Source organism: Pygocentrus nattereri, chromosome 26 (genome assembly GCF_015220715.1).
Source record: "Pygocentrus nattereri isolate fPygNat1 chromosome 26, fPygNat1.pri, whole genome shotgun sequence".
In the NCBI taxonomy this organism is placed as follows: Eukaryota; Metazoa; Chordata; class Actinopteri; order Characiformes; family Serrasalmidae; genus Pygocentrus; species Pygocentrus nattereri.
In genome coordinates this window covers 4,282,560-4,305,152 of record NC_051236.1, presented here as the reverse complement: position 1 = coordinate 4,305,152, position 22,593 = coordinate 4,282,560, and the positions used below count along the sequence as shown (strand labels likewise).

Below are 22,593 nucleotides of genomic sequence, written 5' to 3'. Positions count from 1 at the left end.
ACTGGCGGGGAGGGAGCCTGAGTTGGTGCGCGAGGTTGAGAGATACCGGCTAGATATAGTCGGGCTCACCTCAACACACAGCTTGGGCTCTGGGTCCAATCTCCTTGAGAGGGGCTGGACTTTTCTGGAGTTGCCCATGGTGAGAGGCGGCACCATGTGAGAGGCAGGTGTGGGCTTTCTCATAGCCCCTTGACTCGGTGCCTGTATGTTGGGGTTTTCTCCGGTGGACGAGAGGGTAGCTTCCCTACGCCTTCGGGTTGGGGAACGGGTCCTGACTGTGCTTATGCAGTACCCAGCCTTCTTAGAGTCCTTGGGAAGGGTGCTTGAATGTGCTCCTCCTGGAGACTCTATTGTCCTACTGGGGGACTTCAACGCTTATGTGGGCAATGACAGTGAGACCTGGAGGGGTGTGATTGGGAGGAATGGCCTCTCTGATCTGAACCCGAGTGGTGTTCAGTTTTTGGACTTCTGGACGGCTGAATGTAACTGTGGCCGTAAGGTAGTTGGTGCCTTTCGGGGCGGTAATCTTTGAACCCGGTGGTGGACACCCCAGGTGAGAGATGCCGTCAAGCTGAAGAAGGAGTCCTACTGGGCATGGTTGGCCTGTGGGACACCAAAGGCAGCTGGCAGGTAACGACAGGCCAAGCAATCTGCGGCTTCAGTTGTCGCCAAGGCAAAATCCCATGTATGGGAGGAGTTTGGTGAGGCCTTGGAAAGTGACTTTAGGTTGGCTCCGAAAAGATTCTGGCAAACCGTCAGGCGACTCAGAAGGGGAAAGCAGTGTGCCACTAGCACTGTATATAGTGGAGATGGTGTGCTGCTGACTTCGACTGAAGACGTCATTGGGATGGGAAGGAATACTTTGAGGACCTTCTCAATCCCACCGACACGTTCTCCAATGAGGAGGCTGAGTCTGGGGACATGGGAATAGGCTTGTCCATTACTGAGGCCGAAGTCACTAAGGTAGTTAAGAAGCTCCTTGGTGGCAAGGCTCCAGGGGTGGATGAGATCCGCTCTGAGTTCCTCAAGGCTCTGGATGTTGTGGGGCTGTCTTGGCTGACACGCCTTTTCAACATTGCATGGACATCGGGGGTGGTGCCACTGGATTGGCAGACTGGGGTGGTGGTGCCTCTTTTTAAAAAGGGGGACCGGAGGGGGTGTTCCAACTACAGGGGAATCACACTCCTCAGCCTCCCTGGTAAGGTCTATGCAGGGGTACTGGAGAAGAGAGTCCGGCTTATAATCGAACCTCGGATCAAGGAGGAGCAGTGCGGGTTCCGCCCTGGTTGTGGAACACTGAACCAACTCTTCACCCTCTCCAGGATTCTGGAGGGTTCATGGGAGTTTGCCCAAACAGTTCACCTCTGCTTTGTGGATCTGGAGAAGGCATGTTCCCCGGGGTATTCTGTGGGAGGTGCTTCGGGAGTACAGGGTACATGGCTCTTTGCTACGAGCCATTCAGGCCCTGTACAAAGAAAGCTGGAGTTTGGTTTGCATAGCCGGCAGTAAGTCAGACTCGTTCCCAGTGAGAGTTGGACTCCATCAGGGCTGCCCTTTGTCACCAATTCTATTCATAATTTTTATGGATAGAATTTCTAGGCGCAGTCAAGGGATGGAGGTTTGGTGACCTCAGGGTCACATCGCTGCTGTTTGCAGATGATGTGGTCCGAGTGTGAAGCAGCTGGGATGAGAATCAGTACCTCTAAATCCGAGACCATGGTTCTCAGGCGGAAAAGGGTGGAGAGCCCTCTCTGGGTCGGGGATAGGCTCTTGCCTCAAGTGGAGGAGTTCAAGTATCTCGGGGTCTTGTTCACGAGTGATGGTACAAGGGAGCGGGAGATTGACAGGCGGATTGGTGCTGGGTCAGCAGTGATGCGGGCTCTTTACCGGTCTCTTGTGGTAAAGAAAGAGCTGAGCCATAAGGCAAGGCTCTCAATTTACCGGTCGATCTACGTTCCCACCTTCACCTATGGTCATGAGCTTTGGGTAATGACCGAAAGAATAAGATTGCGAATACAAGCGGCCGAAATGATATATCCCCATAGAACAGCTTTGGGATGAATTAAAGCGGAGACTGTGAGCCAGGCCTTCTCGTCCAACATCAGTGTCTGACCTCACAAATGTGCTTCTGGAAGAGCAGTCAAAAATTCCCATAAACACACTCCTATAACCCTTGTGGAAAGTCTTCCGAGAAGATTTGAAGCTGTTATAGTTGCAAAGGGTGGGCCAACATCATATTAAATCCTATGGATTGAGAATGGCGGCACGATGGCGCCACGATGGTGGGTAGCGCTTTTGCCTCACAGCGAGGAGGGCCTGGGTTCGATTCCCCTGCCAGGTGACCGGGCTCCTCTCTGGGTAGAGTTTGCATGTTCTCCCCGTGTCTGCGTGGGTTTACTCCGGGTTCTCCGGTTTCCTCCCACAGTCCAAAGACATGCAGTCAGGCCAATTGGACATGTTACATTGCCTCTAGGTGTGAGTGACTGTCTGTGTCTGTCTGTCTGCCCTGCGATGGACTGGCAACCTGTCCAGGGTGTATCCTGCCTTCCGCCCAATGACCGCTGGGATAGGCTCCAGCATCCCCCCCGCGACCCTGACAGAGAAACGGCTTGATGGATGGATGGATGGATGAAGCCAGACGACTGAATACTTTTGGCAATATTGTGTATCTGTTTCCATATGAACAGTGCATGTGTATATATTATATGAACACATTATCTATCTATCCATCCATCCATCCATCCATCCATCCTCCCTTCCTCAACCGCTTATCTGGGTCCGGGTCACCGGGGCAGCACCCTAAGCAAAGAGGCCCAGGCCTCCATCTCCCCCACATCTCCTCCAGCTCTTCCGTAGGGATACTGAGGCGTTCCCAAGACAATCGAGAGATATAATCCCTCCAACGTGTCCTGGGTCTTCCCCGGGGTTTCCTCCCCATCGGACATGTCTGGAACACCTCCATAGTGAGGTGTCCAGAGGCAATCCTTACCAGATGCCTGAACTACTTCAACTGGCTTCTCTCAATGTGGAGTAGCAGCTCTACTCCGAGCCTCTCCCGAATCGGCGATCTTCTCACCCTATCTCTAAGGGTGAGCCCAGCGACCGTGATCTCGTTCTTTCAGTCACTACCCAAAGCTCATGGCCATAGGTGAGAGTCGGAACGTAGATTGACCGGTAAATTGACAACTTTGCCTTCTGGCTTAGCTCTCTCTTCACCATGACGGACAGGTTTAGGGTCTGCATTACTGCAGATGCTGCACCAATCCACCTGTCAACCTCTCGCTCCATCCTTCCTTCACTCTTGAACAAAATCCCAAGATATTTAAACTCCTCCACTTGGGGCAAGAATTCACCCCCGACCTGGACAAGAGCATTCCACCCTTTTCCAACTGAGAACCATAGTCTCAGATTTAGAGGTGCTGATTTTCATCCCAGCTGCTTCACACTCGGCTGCAAACTGGTCCAGAGAGAGCTGGAGGTACCGGCCTGATGAGTGATGACACTGATGAACAGAATCGGTGACAACAGACAGCCCTGGTGGAGTCTAACCCTGACTGGAAACCAATCCGACTTACTGCCGGTTATACGAACCAAGCTCCTGCTCTGTTGTACAGTGACTGAATGGCCCATAACAATGACCCCTTCACCCCGTACTCCCAGAGCACTCCCCACAGGATCCCCCCCAAAGGACGCGGTCGAATGCCTTCTCCAAATCCACAAAACACCTGTAGACTGGTTGGGCGAACTCCCACCCAGCCTCCAGGACCCTGATGAGGATAAATCGGTCAACTATCTCTCCTCCAGTCCCCTTGCATATACCTTATCGGGTAGGCTGAGAAGTGTGATCCCCGGTCGTTGGAACACACCCTCCGGTCCCCTTTACCTGGCTACCTCAGCCCGAGTGATGGACAGACCCTCGCTCGGATCTCCAAGCTCTGCCTCCTCTGGGGAAGGATTGTTGGTCGAAGTCAGCAGCCCCCCAGCCCCACTGTAAAGTGTTGGTCGGGAACCACTTTCTTCTCCTGAGGTGCTTCACAGTTTGCCAGAAACTTCTCTTTCCTGCCAGAGAGGTCACAATCCATGTTCCCGACAGCCAGTTTCAGTAGCCGAGGATCGGAATGCCAAGGTCCCCACCTTCGGGCTGTCACCTGATCCACATTGTACCTTATGCACCTCTCCCATGGGTGGTGGGTCCATGGGAGAGCATTCCCATGTAGCTCTTTCGGACTGGGCCCGGCCAGGACCCATGGGTAAAGCCCCTCACCCAGGCCTGGCTCCAGGGTGAGGCCCCGGTAAATCTGATCCAGGTGAGGGAAACTGGGTCCGGTTCTTTTTCATCATGTGGGGTCATCCTTTGTCAGGCCCATCACCTAGGACCTGTTTGCCTTGGGAGACCCTACCAGGAGCTTTTGCCTCTGACAACATAGCTTCTATGATCATGTAAGCACACAAACCTCTCCACCACGGTAAGGTGGTGATCCAAGGAGAGGATGAACACATTGAGTTTAAGTAAAATGTAATAATTTTGTTATTTCCTTAAAATTTGCTTTCCAATTCAAAATACCAACATATGTAACAATTAAAATAATGTAGTCACATATTAAGACTGGCTGGCTTTGACCATTTGTTATTTTCTCTACCGCTGACAGGGTCCAACAAGCATAACAAAACTTTTTCTTTTTTGATTGTTTTATCACTATTCACAGAAAAATAATATAAATAACACACACACACACACACACACACACACACACACATTTTCTAAGCCAGTTCTCATTCTGGGTTGCGGGGAGTGCTGCAGCCTATCACATCTGTCATTGGGCAGAAGGCATGTAAATAACAGTTGAAAACTAAAGTTACAAAGCATAAGCTTGATTAAAGGCAGCATGAAAGACAGTCTGGCCTGAAATATTCAACCTCCTTGCATAATTCTTATTATCTTGCAAAAAAAATAAAAACGGTTAATTGTGTAACTCTTTAGTAACACATCAGTAAGGCCTGAAACATAGTAGATGGTTCCCACCACCCTTTGCTCCCTTTCTATCTGGCAAAAGATTATGCATCTCATAAATCTCACCGAGAGACACTTAGGATTACGCTTAGAAGTGTTGCCTGCTTTTTTTTTTTTTTTCCTCTGGAATCAGGTAAGGGGGCTGACTCTCTTGTGCTTAGCTTCTATATAAGCACTTGTAAAGAAATGTTTCCTTTCACAAGAGACGTAGGAGGTTAGGACAATCAAGCTTAAAAATTTGTTCACTATTAATACTTGCAATATTTTAATTTTTCTGATGACACATTCTCTAACATTATATACACTGCAATAGCAATAGTTTGTTACTAATTACTGTCATTATTGTTTAAAGAAAAAAGAAAAAACTTAAACGGATGTTTTAATATGGGATTAATATTAAATGTTATCATGTTTTCCAAGGTTTAACCCTCGTTCGAGGAAGGTCTGTGGTACTAAAAGGAGCAAGTGATGAACTTCTCAATCTACAGCAACATCACCCAGACTAAAAGGGAACCGTACACAATAGCTGTGACCAAGAATGTGATCATCATGGCTTTGTACATCTCCATCAACTACGTTAACGGCACGCTTGTCCACACTTTCCTCAAGCATGAGATCTTCAATGAGAATCCTCGATATATCCTCTTCATCCATATGGTCATCAGCGACATGATCCAGCTAACAACTGCTGTGTTGCTTACTCTCATTTCCTACATTTTTTATACAATCAATGTGTCTTTCTGTTTCTTCCTTTTAATGATCGCACTGTTCACCACCCTCAACACTCCACTGAATCTGGCTGGCATGGCTGTGGAGCGCTACATTGCCATCTGTATCCCGTTACGCCACATGCAGATTTGTACCGTGCACAGGACGTACATCCTAATTGGCCTGATTTGGGTCTTGGGTGCCTTCACCATTCTTCCTGACCTGTTTTTTATCCTGGCCACTGAGCCTTTATCATTCTTTCTTTCTACCACCTACTGCAGTCGAGATTCCATGTCCCGCCATCCATACATAGTGGAGAAGAGAAACATTTTATACTTCATCTATCTGTCCTTCGTGTGGCTCACTTTGTTCTACACCTACTCCAGGATCATGTTTACTGCCAAGGCAACCGGTGCCGACGCCCGGAAGGCCCGCAATACCATCCTCCTGCATGGCCTGCAGCTTCTGCTGTGCATGTTCACGTACATTGGCCCACTAGCCGAGAGTGTGTTAATTTCTCTCTTCCCCTTGTTTGTAAATGATGTACGATTCACAATTTATGTCTTTGTCCACATTTTGCCCAGGTTTATAAGTCCTATCGTGTACGGATTGAGAGATCAGATGTTCTGTGCATATCTGAGAAAGCACCTGTGGTGTGTTATGCTGAACGAAAGAAATCAAAGACAAACACAACCCTCCTAAATGAACCACCACACTTGCCAGTGTGGCTTTCTAAACTAAGATTCTTTTAACATGAAGAACATCAAATGTGTATTATTGATGTGTAATGTTTTGCAGTGGTGTCCATCTAACTGTACATTTGCATTTGTATGGGCACTAAAACAAGTGTCAAATGATGCTTTAAACATGCTGTAAAGAGTCTAAGCCCATTAAATACAAAAAGAAGAATTATATAAATGTGACACTCTAGAAAGATGTTATTAGATAGCATAGACTAGATTTAATGTTTAAAGGCTATTAAAGATTAAAGGCTATTATTAGTATTTCACTATTATATCCTATTATACCTAACTTTTATAATCAACTGTAAACTCTAAATCTTACATCTATTTGCACTGTGTTGTGGTAAGTTGTGTAAATTGGGAAGTGGTTCAATTCACTGCTCTTAGGAACTCATAACAGTTCACATCTAATGAGAGAATTCAACATCAAAGCATGCTGTCATGTTCTTCTAGCAGCACCTCAGCGCCATGCTGTCCACATAGTCTGTCTGTTTTAATTTCTGGACAGATGTTCATATCATTCCTGCACCAATAACAGCAGACAAGCAGTAAAATAGCAACTAAGATTGCGTTTAATTTTAGCAGATGGATTGCTGAATGTATTTTTGACCAGGCAAATGTGACCTGATTAACTGGTCAAGAGCAGATATCAATTGTAGTGGGGTGGTGGTAATGATATTAACATAATTTTTTTTTTTTCAAATTTTTTTTAATTTTCAAGTCTTCATTACAAGATTTCTGTCACTGAACTAAAATGGACAATTCTTTTTTTAGGCTTTAATTCACAGTTGGGACATGTTTGAGAGAGTGACACTGATCTTTACCTAAGACAGCATAGATTTTGGCCTATAACTGTGTGTGATATGTTGCATCCTGCTAAAGCACATAATGCTGTACATGTAAAATGCCAAGTAAAAAGTATTGGCCCCTTCTTGATTTTGTGCATCACTGAATGTGTCACACTGAATACTTTGAGATCTTTTAACATGTAATGTCAGACATTAAAAATTTAATTTAGCTGATTTAAAACAGCCAGGCTTGAATGTTTGCTATACATTTCCCATCAGAGTGATGCTGCCACAAAGAAAATCCCCAAAAGCTGTTGAAGTGTATCAATCTGGAAAGGGTTATAAAACTATTTCTAAGTTTCAGCAAATCAAGCCACAGTGAGTTATGATCCACAAACCAAGAACCCTAGGCATTTTGCTGAGTCCTTCCAGGGGTGGCCGGCCTGCCGTCTAGAGCACAGACGCAAATCATTGAGGACGTCACCTAAGGTTTCAGAACATCAAGCAACAGCAAAGGTCCATGTTCATGAATCCACAATAATAAGACAGCAAGACAGAAAACGCTTCTATTCAAAAGCAACATCAGTGCTTGTCTCACATTTGCAAAAAAAAACACCTGCAGACATTTAGCATAGTGTTCTATTGACAGACCAGTCCCAAGTACAACTTTTTTGCACAATAACAAATCATGTGGTTTGCATTTTAAAAACATAGTCTACTAATTACATTCATAAACTCTCACATTTATATCATATTTGACTAACATCAAAGCATTCTGAGTAACTTGTAGTGTCTGGTACAGAGGTCAACATAGTGAGTCATTGGCCAGACCACAGCTGTTCTGAGGTCAGAGTCACTGCTGAGTGTGGTGTTATTGCTGTTTCTATAATTGAAGCTCAAAAACACCCTTCAGAAATTATGATCCTCCATGTCCTGATTTGAGCTGCAGACATGATGAGCACTGATGATGAACTGAAGGCTTGAGGCTATAGATGAGATCAGTGGCTGCTTAGCAGTGATTGGAGGGCTGAAAATATAAGGCAGAGTGTGGCAGAGAGTGTAATGATTTTCACTGGTCATAGTACAGTGACAGCATTCACAGAAAACAAAGCAGATTTTATCATCTTAAACAAATTTGGTAGAATACACATATAATACATATATGGCCACCTATACCTGGCACCCATATGAGCTTGTTGGACATTCCATTCTAAAATCATTGGGATTAATATGGACTTGGCATCCATTATGTGGCTATAATGGATATAATATAATATAATAGCCTCTACTATTCTGGGAAGGATCTCCACAACATTTTAATTTGTCTCTGGGACTTTTTTCCCCACTCAGTCAAAGAAGCATTTGAGAGGTCACAAGAGTTTCTCCACACCAAATTCAACAAACCATGTCTTTATGGAGCTCACTTTGTGCACAGGTGCATAGGAATGCTGGAACAGGAAAAAATCTTCCCCAAACTGCTGCTACAAAGCTGGAAGCATATAACTGTCCAAAATGTCTTTGCATGCTGTAGCATTAACATTACTCTTCACTGGAACTAAGGAGCCTAAACCCTAAAAAAACAGCCCTAGTCCATTATTCCTCCTCCACCAAACTTTACTATTGGCACTACGCACTCTGATAAGTAGAGTTCACCTGGCATCTGCCAAATCCAGATTCATCCATCAGACTGCTAGATAGTAAAGCATGATTAATCAACAATTTGTCACATGCATCACCAGTGGTGTTTGAAGGGTTCTGGCCAAGAGTGTGGCTAGGACAGAATGTAAAGACATGGGCAGAGACTTTCTAAGGTTTTTCTTTAAAAGGTGCCCCAAGTCTCCCTCAGCACCTGCCCTGCCCTGTCTGACCTTCACAATGGCCCAGGTGAGAAATGGGCTCAGGAAGATCAAGGCGAGGAAGGCTACAGGGCCGGATGGCATCAGTGCCAGGCTCCTCAAGTCCTGCGCTGATCATCTGTGTGGGATAGTGGAGCACATTTTCAATACAAGCCTGAAGCTGGGGAGAGTACCACAACTGTGGAAAACATCTCACCAATCGTCCACAGTATGTGAGGACAAGAGAATGTGTGTCTGACATGGTAGTCTGTAACACTGGGGCCCCACAGGAGACGGTGTTAGCACCGTTCCTCTTCACCCTGTACACTGCAGACTTCATGTACAACTTACCTCACTGCCACCTACAGAAGTTCTCTGATGACTCAGCAATCGCCGGCCGCATCACAAATGAGGACGATGGAGAGTACAGAGAACTGATTCAGTACACATCCACATGTGCTTTGAGGATCTGGAGAAGGCATTCGACTGTGTTCCCCGGGGCATTCTGTGGGAGGTGCTTCGGGAGTACGGGGTACATGGCTCTTTGCTACGAGCCATTCAGGCCCTGTACAAAGCTGGAGTTTGGTTCGCATAGCCGGCAGTAAGTCAGACTCGTTCCCAGTGAGAGTTGGACTCTGTCAGGGCTGCCCTTTGTCACCGATTCTATTCATAATTTGTATGGATAGAATTATTAGACGCAGTCAAGGGATGGAGGGTGTCTGGTTTGGTGACCTCAGGGTCACATCGCTGCTGTTTGCAGATGATGTGGTCCTATTGGGGACATCAGGCCACGAACTTCAGCTTTCGCTGGATCGGTTTGCAGCCGAGTGTGAAGCGGCTGGGATGAGAATCAGTACCTCTAAATCCGAGACCATGGTTCTCAGGCGGAAAAGGGTGGAGAGCCCTCTCTGGGTCGGGGATAGGCTCTTGCCTCAAGTGGAGGAGTTCAAGTATCTCGGGGTCTTGTTCACGAGTGATGGTACAAGGGAGCGGGAGATTGACAGGCGGATTGGTGCTGGGTCAGCAGTGATGCGGGCTCTTTACCGGTCTGTTGTGGTAAAGAAAGAGCTGAGCCATAAGGCAAGGCTCTTGATTTACCGGTCGATCTGCGTTCCCACCTTCACCTATGGTCATGAGCTTTGGGTAATGACCGAAAGAATAAGATCGCGAATACAAGCGGCCGAAATGAGTTTCCTCCGCAGGGTGTCTGGACTCTCCCTTAGAGATAGGGTGAGAAGTTCAGTCATCCGGGAGGGGCTCGGAGTAGAGCCGCTGCTTCTTCACATCGAAAGGAGCCAGCTGAGGTGGTTCGGGCATCTGGTTAGGATGCCTCCTGGACGCCTCCCTCGGGCCACCTGGGAGGAGACCCCGGGGAAGACCCAGGACAGGCTGGCGTGACTATATCGCCCAGCTGGCCTGGGAGCGCCTCGGAATCCCCCTTGGAGAGCTGGTGGAAGTGGCTGGGGAAAGGGAGGTCTGGGCTTCATTGCTAAGAATGCTGCCCCCACGACCCGAACCCCGGAGAAGTGGAAGATAATGGATGGATGGATGGATGGATGGATGGATGGATAACATAATTATTTATCAGTTCTCATTGAACTCTTGGTCTGTGTGCATGGTTAGCCCACATCAATGGTTCCATTTGCAGTAACTTTTTGGACAGCCCTGTATGTGAGGCACTATCTATATTTCACAGTAGAAACATTATACCAACTGCAAATGCCACACTGAAATTAACTCTAGACCTAACATCTGCTTACTTGTCAGCAAAACAATGAGAGAATATTGGATGCAAATATCAAAAAATTAAAGCTGAACATATGAGCAGATGACCGCGCGCCCGGAGGCTGCACTCATTGTTGCAGGGGACTTTAACCGGACTAACTTCAAAACTTTCTGTTCTACACTTTTCCAGCACATCACATGTTTCACGAGGAAAGACCGGACACTCGATCACTGCTACACAAACATCCGGGATGCCTACAAAGCCCTCCCCTGACCCCCGTTTGGCAAATCAGATCACTCCTCCATCTTACTCCTGCCAACCTACAGGCAGAGGCTGAAACGGGAGCCGCCCACCACCAGGGAGGTGCGCCGTTGGGGTGACCAATCAGACGCTACACTTCAGGACTGTTTTGATCACGTGGACTGGGAGATGTTCCGTGATTCGTCAGACAGCATTGAAGAGTACGCAGATGTCATCACCTCCTTCATACGCAAGTGTGTGGATGACGTAGTGCCCTCCAGATCAGTCCGCGTCTACCCCAATCAGAAACCCTGGCTGAACTGTGACGTGCGCTCCGCTCTCAGCGTACGCAGCGCTGCTTTCAGATCTGGGAATACGGAGGAGTATAAGCAAGCCAGCTATGCTCTCCGTAGAACCATTAAAGCAGCCAAGCGCGGGTATAAAGAGAAAGTGGAAGCACAGTTCAACACAGCCAACACCCGGAGCTTGTGGCAGGGGCTAAACATCACAGACTACAAGAGAAGCTCTCACAGTCTGTCCAACACCAGCGCTGTTCTGCCAGACGAGCTGAACCACTTCTACGCTCGCTTCGAGGCAGATCACGCTGTGTGCCTGGAGAGTGCCCCGCCCACCGCTGATCCCAACCCACCCTCTGTCTCCGAAGCTGAGGTGCGCAGAGCCTTCCAACGGGTGAACCCACGCAAGTCAGCTGGTCCAGACGGCGTACCCGGGAGAGTGCTTAAAGTCTGCTCTAAGGAATTAGCAGGAGTGTATGCAGACATTTATAACACCTCACTCTCTCTCTCGATCGTGCCGGCAAGCTTCAAACTGGCCACCATTGTGCCAGTTCCTAAGACAGCCAGCACTACCTGTCTGAATGACTGGAGACCTGTTGCCCTAACCTCCATCATAAGCAAATGCTTTGAGAGGCTGGTCAGGGATATCATCTGCTCCTCACTGCCTGCCACCCTGGACCCACTCCAGTTTGCGTACAGGCGGAACAGATCTACGAACGATGCGATCGCCCTGACCCTGCACACTGCCCTCTCCCACCTGGACAAGAAGGACACGTATGTGAGAATGCTGTTTGTGGACTACAGTTCAGCATTCAACACCATCGTTCCCTCAAGGCTCGACATCAAGCTCTGGGATCTGGGTCTGAACAGGACACTATGCAGCTGGATCCTTAACTTCCTGACGGGTCGACGGCAGGTGGTAAGGATGGGCAATATCACATCCTCCTCTCTGACCCTCAACACTGGAGCCCCTCAGGGCTGTGTGCTCAGTCCGCTCCTGTACTCCCTGTACACCCAAACACAGCTCCAATGTCATCATCAAGTTTGCTGACGACACAACGATTGTAGGCCTGATCTCCAACAACGATGAATCGGCCTACAGAGAGGAGGTTAACATCCTGGAAAACTGGTGCCAGGAGAATAACCTCTCTCTAAACATCAGTAAGACTAAGGAGCTGATCGTGGACTTCAGGAAGCAGGAGAGAGTACACCCCCCGATCTCCATCAATGGGCCTGCGGTAGAGAGGGTTAGCAGCTTTAAGTTCCTTGGTGTTCACATCAGCGAGGATCTGACATGGACAGAACACACTACACGGGTGGTGAAGAAGGCCCAACAACGCCTCTACTTCCTCAGGCGGCTGAGGAGGTTTGGTCTGAACCCCAGCATCCTCAGGACTTTCTACACCTGCACTGTGGAAAGTATCCTGACTGGCAGCATCACCACCTGGTACGGGAGCTGTACCGCCCTCGAGAGGAAATCCCTGCAGAGGGTAGTACGCACAGCACAATACATCACCGGAGTTCAGCTCCCAAACCTTCTGGATTTATACACCAGCCGCTGCCTGAGGAAATCCAGAAGGATTATGAAGGACCCCTCCCACCCAAGTCACTGCCTGTTTTCACAACTGCCGAGTGGAAGGAGGCTTAGAAGCTTGAAGACCAGAACTAACCGGTTCCGAGACAGCTTCTTCCCCCCAGGCGACCAGACTGTGGAACAGACAGTAGAACAGTGTTCTGCCCTACCCACCCCACTGCCACCCCATATGAACTCAATGCACTCTGCACTTTACCCTGCACTTCACTTACTTTACTTTACACTGCACATTCGGACTCAGTCTCTACCTACTCTAAGTCTCTACCTACCTAGTCTCTAGTTACTCTAAGTCACCTACTGGACTGTCTCCATACTTACACACATACATAGATTATTGCACATGTACACAGCATTGCAGTATCTATATTTTATGACTTTTTACCTCACATTCAGTGTAATAAGATTATGTATATAATGTATGTCTGTGTATATTGTTTAAGTTAGTTTATTGTATATTTATATATATATATATATATTTTTTTTTTCTCTTCTTCTTCTACTTATTATTATTATTATTATTACTATTTTCTCTCACCATTCTACTCCATGTTGTAAATACTGTCGCTGCATTCAGTGGGAACTTGCACCCAAGTTTTTCACTCACCTGTACTCCTGTACTCTTGTGATGTGACAATAAATCTGATTTGATTTGATTTGATTTGATTTGTACTATGGGCTGCAATTCATTATTTAATATAAAACTCCAATATTGTGTGACAGACAGCTGAAGTAAAAATAACATCCAAATGTTTATGAATGTGACTAAATACACTATATTGCCAAAAGTATTCACTCCCCATCCATATCATTGAATTCCAGTATTCCACAGGTGTATAAAACCAAGTACCTAGGCCTGCAGACTGCTTCTACAAACATTAGTGAAAGAATCGGTCACACTCAGGAGCTCAGTGAATTCCAGCATGGTACCGTGATTGGACACCACCTGTGCAACAAGTGTCCAGCTGTGAAATTTCCTCTCTACTAAATATTACAGTCAACTGTCAGTGGTATTATAACAAAGTGGAAGCGATTGGGAACGACATCAACTCAGCCACGAAGTGGTCGGCCACATAAAATGACAGAGCAGATGTTGAGGGGCATAGTCACTTGTCTGACTGCATTGTGCGAAGTGTAAAGTTTGGTGAAGGGGGGGTTATGGTGTGGGTATGGTTGTTTTTCATGAGTTGGGCTCGGCCCCTTAGTTCCAGTTAAAGGAACTCCTTAATGCTTCAGCACCAAGAGATTTTGGACAATTTCATGCTCCTAACTTTGTGGGAACAGTTTGGGGATGGCCCCTTCCTGTTCCAACATGACTGTGCACCAGTGCGCAAAGCAGGTCCATAAAGGCATGGACGAGTGAGTCAGGAGCTCAGGGCATTCCAGCGTGGTACGGTGATAGGACGCCACCTGTGCAACACAAGTCCAGTTGTGAAATTTCCTTGCTACTAAATATTCCACAGTCAACTATGGAAGAATTTTACTGGCCTGCACAGAGTCCTGACCTCAACCCCGATAGAACACCTTTGGGATGAATTAGAGCAGAGACTGTGAGCCAGACCTTCTCGTCCAACATCAGTGTCTGACCTCACAAATGTGCTTCTGGAAGAACGGTCAAAAATTCCCATAAACACACTCCTAACCCTTGTGGAAAGTCTTCCCAGAAGAGTTGAAGCTGTTATAGTTGCAAAGGGTGGGCCAACATCATATTAAATCCAATGGATTGAGAGTGGTGGCACGATGGCACCACGATGGTGGGTAGCGCTTTTGCCTCACAGCGAGGAGGGCCTGGGTTCGATTCCCCTGCCAGGTGACCGGGGTCCTCTCTGGGTGGAGTTTGCATGTTCTCCCCGTGTCTGCGTGGGTTTACTCCGGGTTCTCTGGTTTCCTCCCACAGTCCAAAGACATGCAGTCAGGCCAATTGGACATGCTACATTGCCCCTAGGTGTGAGTGACTGTCTGTGTCTGTCTGCCCTGCGATGGACTGGCGACCTGTCCAGGGTGTCTGCTGCCTTCCGCCCGATGACCGCTGGGATAGGCTCCAGCATCCCCCCCGCGACCCTGACAGAGAAGTGGCTTAGAAAATGGATGGATGGATGGATTGAGAATGGGATGTCTCTCAATTTCATATGCGTGTGAAGCCAGACGACTGAATACTTTTGGCAATATTGTGTATCTGTTTCCATATGAACAGTGCATGTGTATATATTATATGAACACATTATCTATCCATCCATCCATCCATCCATCCTCCCTTCCTCAACCGCTGGGTCCGGGTCACCGGGGCAGCACCCTAAGCAAAGAGGCCCAGGCCTCCATCTCCCCCACATCTCCTCCAGCTCTTCCGTAGGGATACTGAGGCGTTCCCAAGACAGTCGAGAGATATAATCCCTCCAACGTGTCCTGGGTCTTCCCCGGGGTCTCCTCCCCGTCGGACATGTCTGGAACACCTCCATAGTGAGGTGTCCAGAGGCAATCCTTACCAGATGCCTGAACCACTTCAACTGGCTTCTCTCAATGTGGAGTAGCAGCTCTACTCCGAGCCTCTCCCGAATCGGCAATCTTCTCACACTATCTCTAAGGGTGAGCCCGGCGACCGTGGTCTCGTTCTTTCAGTCACTACCCAAAGCTCATGGCCATAGGTGAGAGTCAGAACGTAGATTGACCGGTAAATTGACAACTTTGCCTTCTGGCTTAGCTCTCTCTTCACCATGAAGGACAGGTTTAGGGTGTGCATTACTGCAGACGCCGCACCAATCCACCTGTCAACCTCTCGCCCCATCCTTCCTTCACTCTTGAACAAAATCCCAAGATATTTAAACTCCTCCATTTGGGGCAAGAATTCACCCCCGACCTGGACAAGAGCATTCCACCCTTTTCCAACTGAGAACCATAGTCTCAGATTTAGAGGTGCTGATTTTCATCCCAGCTGCTTCACACTCAGCTGCAAACTGGTCCAGAGAGAGCTGGAGGTACCAGCCTGATGAGTGATGACACTGATGAACAGAATCTGTGACAACAGACAGCCCTGGTGGAGTCTAACCCTGACTGGAAACCAATCTGACTTACTGCCGGTTATACGAACCAAGCTCCTGCTCTGTTGTACAGGGACTGAATGGCCCGTAACAATGAGCCCCTCACCCCATACTCCCAGAGCACTACCCACAGGATCCCCCCCTGAAGGACGCGGTCGAATGCCTTCTCCAAATCTACAAAACACATGTAGACTGGTTGGGCGAACTCCCACGCACCCTCCAGGACCCTGATGAGGATAAATCGGTCAACTATCTCTTCTCCAGTACCCCTGCATATACCTTATCGGGTAGGCTGAGAAGTGTGATCCCCGGTAGTTGGAACACACCCTCCGGTCCCCTTTACCTGGCTACCTCAGCCCGAGTGATGGACAGACCCTCGCTCGGATCTCCAAGCTCTGCCTCCTCTGGGGAAGGATTGTTGGTGGGATTGAGAGGATCCTTGAAGTATTCATTCCACCATCCAACGACGGCCCCAGTCGAAGTCAGCAGCCCCCCAGCCCCACTGTAAAGTGTTGTTCGGGAACCACTTTCTTCTCCTGAGGTGCTTCACAGTTTGCCAGAACCTTCTTTGTCCTGCCAGAGAGGTCACATTCCATGTTCCCGAGAGCCAGTTTCAGTAGCCGAGGATCGGAATGCCAAGTTCCCCACCTTCGGGCTGTCACCTGATCCACATTTTATCTGACCCCCATAAGCACCTCTCCCATGTAGCTCTTTCGGTCCGGTTCTTTTTCATCATGTGGGGTCATCCTTTGTCAGGCCCATCACCTAGGACCTGTTTGCCTTGGGAGACCCTACCAGGAGCTTTCGCCTCTGACAACATAGCTTCTAGGATCATGTAGGCAAACAAACCTCTCCACCATGGTAAGGTGGTGATCCAAGGAGAGGATGAACACATTGAGTTTAAGTAAAATGTAATAATTTTGTTATTTCCTTAAAATTTGCTTTCCAATTCAAAATACCAACATATGTAACAATTAAAATAATGTAGTCACATAGTAAGACTGGCTGGCTTTGACCATTTGTTATTTTCTCTACCGCTGACAGGGTCCAACAAGCATAACATGCCCACCCTGTCACACAAAACAGAAAAAAACTTTTTCTTTTTTGATTGTTTTATCACTATTCACAGAAGAATAATATAAATAACACACACACACATTTTCTAAGCCGCTTCTCATTCTGGGTTGCGGGGAGTGCTGGAGCCTATCCCAGCTGTCATTGGGCAGAAGGCATCTAAATAACAGTTGAAAACTAAAGTTACAAAGCATAAGCTTGATTAAAGGCAGCATGAAAGACAGTCTGGGCTGAAATATTCAACCTCCTTGCATAATTTTTATTATCTTGCAAAAAAAATAAAAATGGTTAATTGTGTAATACTTAGATGAATATATGGAGGACAAAACATGATGCCATAACACAAAAAATTATAAAATGAGCAATTACTTTTGTCAGATATGTTGTGTAATGACTGATTTTTGGAATTGAAGAAGAGAACTATGACTGAAGTTTTGCTTACGCTGACTGCTAGATGGGCTGGTCAACTGTGCTGCCCTATATTTGAATCTATTAATGTCCAAAATAATTCATCTAATTTGTTGAGAATCACAGCCATATGCATTCATGGCTATTCACGTATAAATAATCAAAAATGCTGCGTCAGTAAGGCCTGCAACATAGTAGATGGTTCTCACCACCCTTTGCTCCCTTTCTATCTGGCAAAAGATTATACATCTCATAAATCTCACAGAGAGACACTTAGGATTACGCTTAGAAGTGTTGCCTGCTTTTTTTCCCCTCTGGAATCAGGTAAGGGGGCTGACTCTCTTGTCCTTAGCTTCTATATAAGCACTTGTAAAGAAATGTTTCCTTTCACAAGAGACGTAGGAGGTTAGGACAACCAAGCTTAAAAATTTGTTCACTATTAATACTTGCAATATTTAAATGTTTCTGATGACACATTGTCTAACATTATATACACTGCAATAGCAACAGTTTGTTACTAATTACTGTCATTATTGTCTAAAAAAAAAAGAAAAAACTTAAATGGATGTTTTAATATGGGATTAATATTAAATGTTATCATGTTTTCCAAGGTTTAACCCTTGTTCCAGGAAGGTCTGTGGTACTAAAAGGAGCAAGTGATGAACTTCTCAATCTACAGCAACATCACCCAGACTAAAAGGGAACCGTACACAATAGCTGTGACCAAGAATGTGATCATCGTGGCTTTGTACATCTCCATCAACTACGTTAACGGCACACTTGTCCACACTTTCCTCAAGCATGAGATCTTCAATGAGAATCCTCGATATATCCTCTTCATCCATATGGTCATCAACGACATGAGCCAGCTAACAACTGCTGTGTTGCTTACTCTCACTTCCTACATTTTTTATACAATCAATGTGTCTTTCTGTTTCTTCCTTTTAGTGATTGTACTGTTCACCACCCTCAACACTCCACTGAATCTGGCCGGCATGGCTGTGGAGCGCTACATTGCCATCTGTAACCCGTTACGCCACATGCAGATTTGTACCGTGCGCAGGACGTACATCCTAATTGGCCTGATTTGGGTCTTGAGTGTCTTCACCATTCTTCCTGACCTGTTTTTTATCCTGGCCACTGAGCCTTTATCATTTTTTCTTTCTACTACCTACTGCAGTCGAGATTCCGTGTTCCGCCATCCATATATGGTGGAGAAGAGGAACATCTCATACTTGGTCTATCTGTCCTTTGTATGGCTCACTTTGTTCTACACCTACTTCAGGATCATGTTTACTGCCAAGGCAACCGGTGCCGACGCCCGGAAGGCCCGCAATACCATCCTCCTGCATGGCCTGCAACTTCTGCTGTGCATGTGTACGTACATTGGCCCACTAGCCGAGAGTGTGTTAATTTCTCTCTTCCCCATGTTTGTAAATGATGTACGATTCACATCTTACATCTTTGTCCACATTTTGCCCAGGTTTATAAGTCCTATCGTGTACGGATTGAGAGATCAGATGTTCTGTGCATATCTGAGAAAGCACCTGTGGTGTGTTATGTTGAACGAAAGAAATCAAAGACAAACACAGCCCACCACACTTGCCAGTGTGGCTTTCTAAAGTAAGATTCTTTCAACATGAAGAAGCCGTAAAGAAAACAATTGTATCAATTCAACATCAATTGTATTATCTATGTATAATGTTTTAGACGATTTTGTGTATTCTTGGTAATGTTTTGCAGTGGTGTACACATTTGTTACTGAAAGAAAAATATTATAGATTTTTGTATAGGCACTAAAACAAATGTAAAATGATGCTTTAAAGGTGCTTCAAAGAGTATAAGCTCATTATAGTGTATGTAATAACAGACAAGATTTAAAAGCAGAGCTATAAAACATTTTTCCATGAATGTCAACAACATGAGAACTATACTGTTCAAATTATGCAAACAGTAATCCATGGAGTCTTCAGCACTGATATCATAAATATGTGATTAACAATGTCTGTCAGTTATTTTGCATGGCTATTTCTTTCTAATAGCAAATTATACCTACATTTTACAGTCAATTGTAAATCACACAATTTCATGTTGTGGTAAATTAAGTGTAAGAAGAGTTTAATTGTTTTAAAAGAACATGTCTGGATATTTGGGGTATGTATATAAAATGAATATCCAAACATTTATAAATAAAAATAATAATCATATATGGTTACACATCCCACAGCTTATCTCCGCCTCTGAAAAACAAGTGGGCCATGAAACGGCTCTGCTCTGTGTGCCTATACTTACGTGCCTATATTGCTTTAAAGTGAGCCCACTGCTCTTGGGAACTCATTTTATGACACAGTTCACACCTAATGAGAGTGCAACGTCGAAGCATGCTGTCATCTTCTAGTAGCACCTCAGCACCCTACTGTCCACATAATCTGCCTGCTTTAATTTCTGGACAGATGCTCATATAATTTCTGCACTATAAGCTGCTTTTAATAACAGCAGACGAGCAGTAAAATAATAGTAAAGATTTGTGTTTGGTTTTGGCAGACGGATCACTGAATGTATTTTTGGCCAAGCAAGTGCGACATGATCAGTGAATTCCAGCGAAACTTTTTCTTTTTTGATTGTTTTTTCACTATTCACAGAAAAATAATATAAATAACACACACACACACACACATTTTCTAAGCCGCTTCTCCTTCTGGGTTGTGGGGAGTGCTGGAGCCTATCCCAGCTGTCATTGGGCAGAAGGCATGTAAATAACAATTGAAAACTAAAGTTACAAAGCATAAGCTTGATTAAAGGCAGCATGAAAGACAGTCTGGCCTGAAATATTCAACCTCCTTGCATAATTTTTATTATCTTGCAAAAAAAATAAAAATGGTTAATTGTGTAACACTTAGATGAATATATGGAGGACAAAACATGATGCCATAACACAAAAAATTATAAAATGAGCAATTACTTTTGTCAGATATGTTGTGTAATGACTGATTTTTGGAACTGAAGAGAACTATGACTGAAGTTTTGCTTACGCTGACTGCTAGATGGGCTGGTCAACTGTGCTGCCCTATATTTGAATCTATTAATGTCCAAAATAATTCATCTAATTTGTTGAGAATCACAGCCTTATGCATTCATGGCTATTCACGTATGAATAATCAAAAATCCTGCATCAGTAAGACCTGCAACATAGTAGATGGTTCTCACCACCCTTTGCTCCCTTTCTATCTGGCAAAAGATTATGCATCTCATAAATCTCACAGAGAGACACTTAGGATTACGCTTAGAAGTGTTGCCTGCTTTTTTTCCCCTCTGGAATCAGGTAAGGGGGCTGACTCTCTTGTCCTTAGCTTCTATATAAGCACTTGTAAAGAAATGTTTCCTTTCACAAGAGACGTAGGAGGTTAGGACAACCAAGCTTAAAAATTTGTTCACTATTAATACTTGCAATATTTAAATTTTTCTGATGACACATTGTCTAACATTATATACACTGCAATAGCAACAGTTTGTTACTAATTACTGTCATTATTGTTTAAAAAAAAGAAAAAACTTAAACAGATGTTTTAATATGGGATTAATATTAAATGTTATCATGTTTTCCAAGGTTTAACCCTCGTTCGAGAAAGGTCTGTTGTACTAAAAGGAGCAAGTGATGAACTTCTCAATCTACAGCAACATCACCCAGACTAAAAGGGAACCGTACACAATAGCTGTGACCAAGAATGTGATCATCGTGGCTTTGTACATCTCCATCAACTACATTAACGGCACGCTTGTCCACACTTTCCTCAAGCATGAGATCTTCAATGAGAATCCTCGATATATCCTCTTCATCCATATGGTCATCAACGACATGATCCAGCTAACAACTGCTGTGTTGCTTAATCTCATTTCCTACATTTTTTATACAATCAATGTGTCTTTCTGTTTCTTCCTTTTAATGATTGCACTGTTCACCACCCTCAACACTCCACTGAATCTGGCCGGCATGGCTGTGGAGCGCTACATTGCCATCTGTAACCCGTTACGCCACATGCAGATTTGTACCGTGCGCAGGACATACATCCTAATTGGCCTGATTTGGGTCTTGGGTGCCTTCACCATTCTTCCTGACCTGTTTTTTATCCTGGCCACTGAGCCTTTATCATTCTTTCTTTCTACCACCTACTGCAATCGAGATTCCATGTTCCGCCATCCATACATGGTGGAGAAGAGGAACATCTCACACTTGGTCTATCTGTCCTTCGTGTGGCTCACTTTGTTCTACACCTACTTCAGGATCATGTTTACTGCCAAGGCAACCGGTGCCGACGCCCGGAAGGCCCGCAATACCATCCTCCTGCATGGCCTGCAACTTCTGCTGTGCATGTGTACGTACATTGGCCCACTAGCCGAGAGTGTGTTAATTTCTCTCTTCCCCATGTTTGTAAATGATGTACGATTCACAATTTATGTCTTTGTCCACATTTTGCCCAGGTTTATAAGTCCTATTGTGTACGGATTGAGAGATCAGATGTTCTGTGCATATCTGAGAAAGCACCTGTGGTGTGTTATGCTGAACGAAAGAAATCAAAGACAAACACAGCCCACCACACTTGCCAGTGTGGCTTTCTAAAGTAAGATTCTTTCAACATGAAGAAGCCGTAAAGAAAACAATTTTATCAATTCAACATCAATTGTATTATCTATGTATAATGTTTTAGACGATTTTGTGTATTCTTGGTAATGTTTTGCAGTGGTGTACACATTTGTTACTGAAAGAAAAATATTACAGATTTTTGTATAGGCACTAAAACAAATGTAAAATGATGCTTTAAAGGTGCTTCAAAGAGTCTAAGCTCATTATTGTGTATGTAATAACAGACAAGATTTAAAAGCAGAGCTATAAATACATTTTTCCATGAATGTCAACAACATGAGAACTATACTGTTCAAATTATGTAAACAGTAATTCATGGAGTCTTCAGCACTGATATCATAAATATGGGATTAACAATGTCTGTCAGTTATTTTGCATGGCTATTTCTTTCTAATAGCAAATTATACCTACATTTTACAGTCAATTGTAAATCAAACAATTTCATGTTGTGGTAAATTAAGTGTAAGAAGAGTTTAATTGTTTTAAAAGAACATGT

General features: G+C 45.3%; 2 protein-coding genes across 2 annotated transcripts; both read left to right on the top strand.

Annotated features, from left to right (window-relative positions):
* The first annotated feature begins 18,114 nt into the window (after positions 1–18,114).
* On the top strand, positions 18,115–19,077 carry LOC108435683 (odorant receptor 131-2-like). The gene has a single exon (XM_017711682.2). The coding sequence runs from the start codon at positions 18,115–18,117 to the stop codon at positions 19,075–19,077; it is 963 nt and encodes a 320-aa protein (XP_017567171.1).
* Positions 19,078–21,110: 2,033 nt separating this feature from the next.
* Positions 21,111–22,073, top strand: LOC108435682 (odorant receptor 131-2-like). Its single transcript, XM_017711681.2, has one exon. The coding sequence runs from the start codon at positions 21,111–21,113 to the stop codon at positions 22,071–22,073; it is 963 nt and encodes a 320-aa protein (XP_017567170.2).
* Positions 22,074–22,593: the final 520 nt, after the last annotated feature.

Coding starts and splice junctions, on each gene's coding strand:
- LOC108435682 (XM_017711681.2), top strand. CDS start 21,111: ATGAACTTCTCAATCTACAGCAACATCACCCAGACTAAAAGGGAACCG.
- LOC108435683 (XM_017711682.2), top strand. CDS start 18,115: ATGAACTTCTCAATCTACAGCAACATCACCCAGACTAAAAGGGAACCG.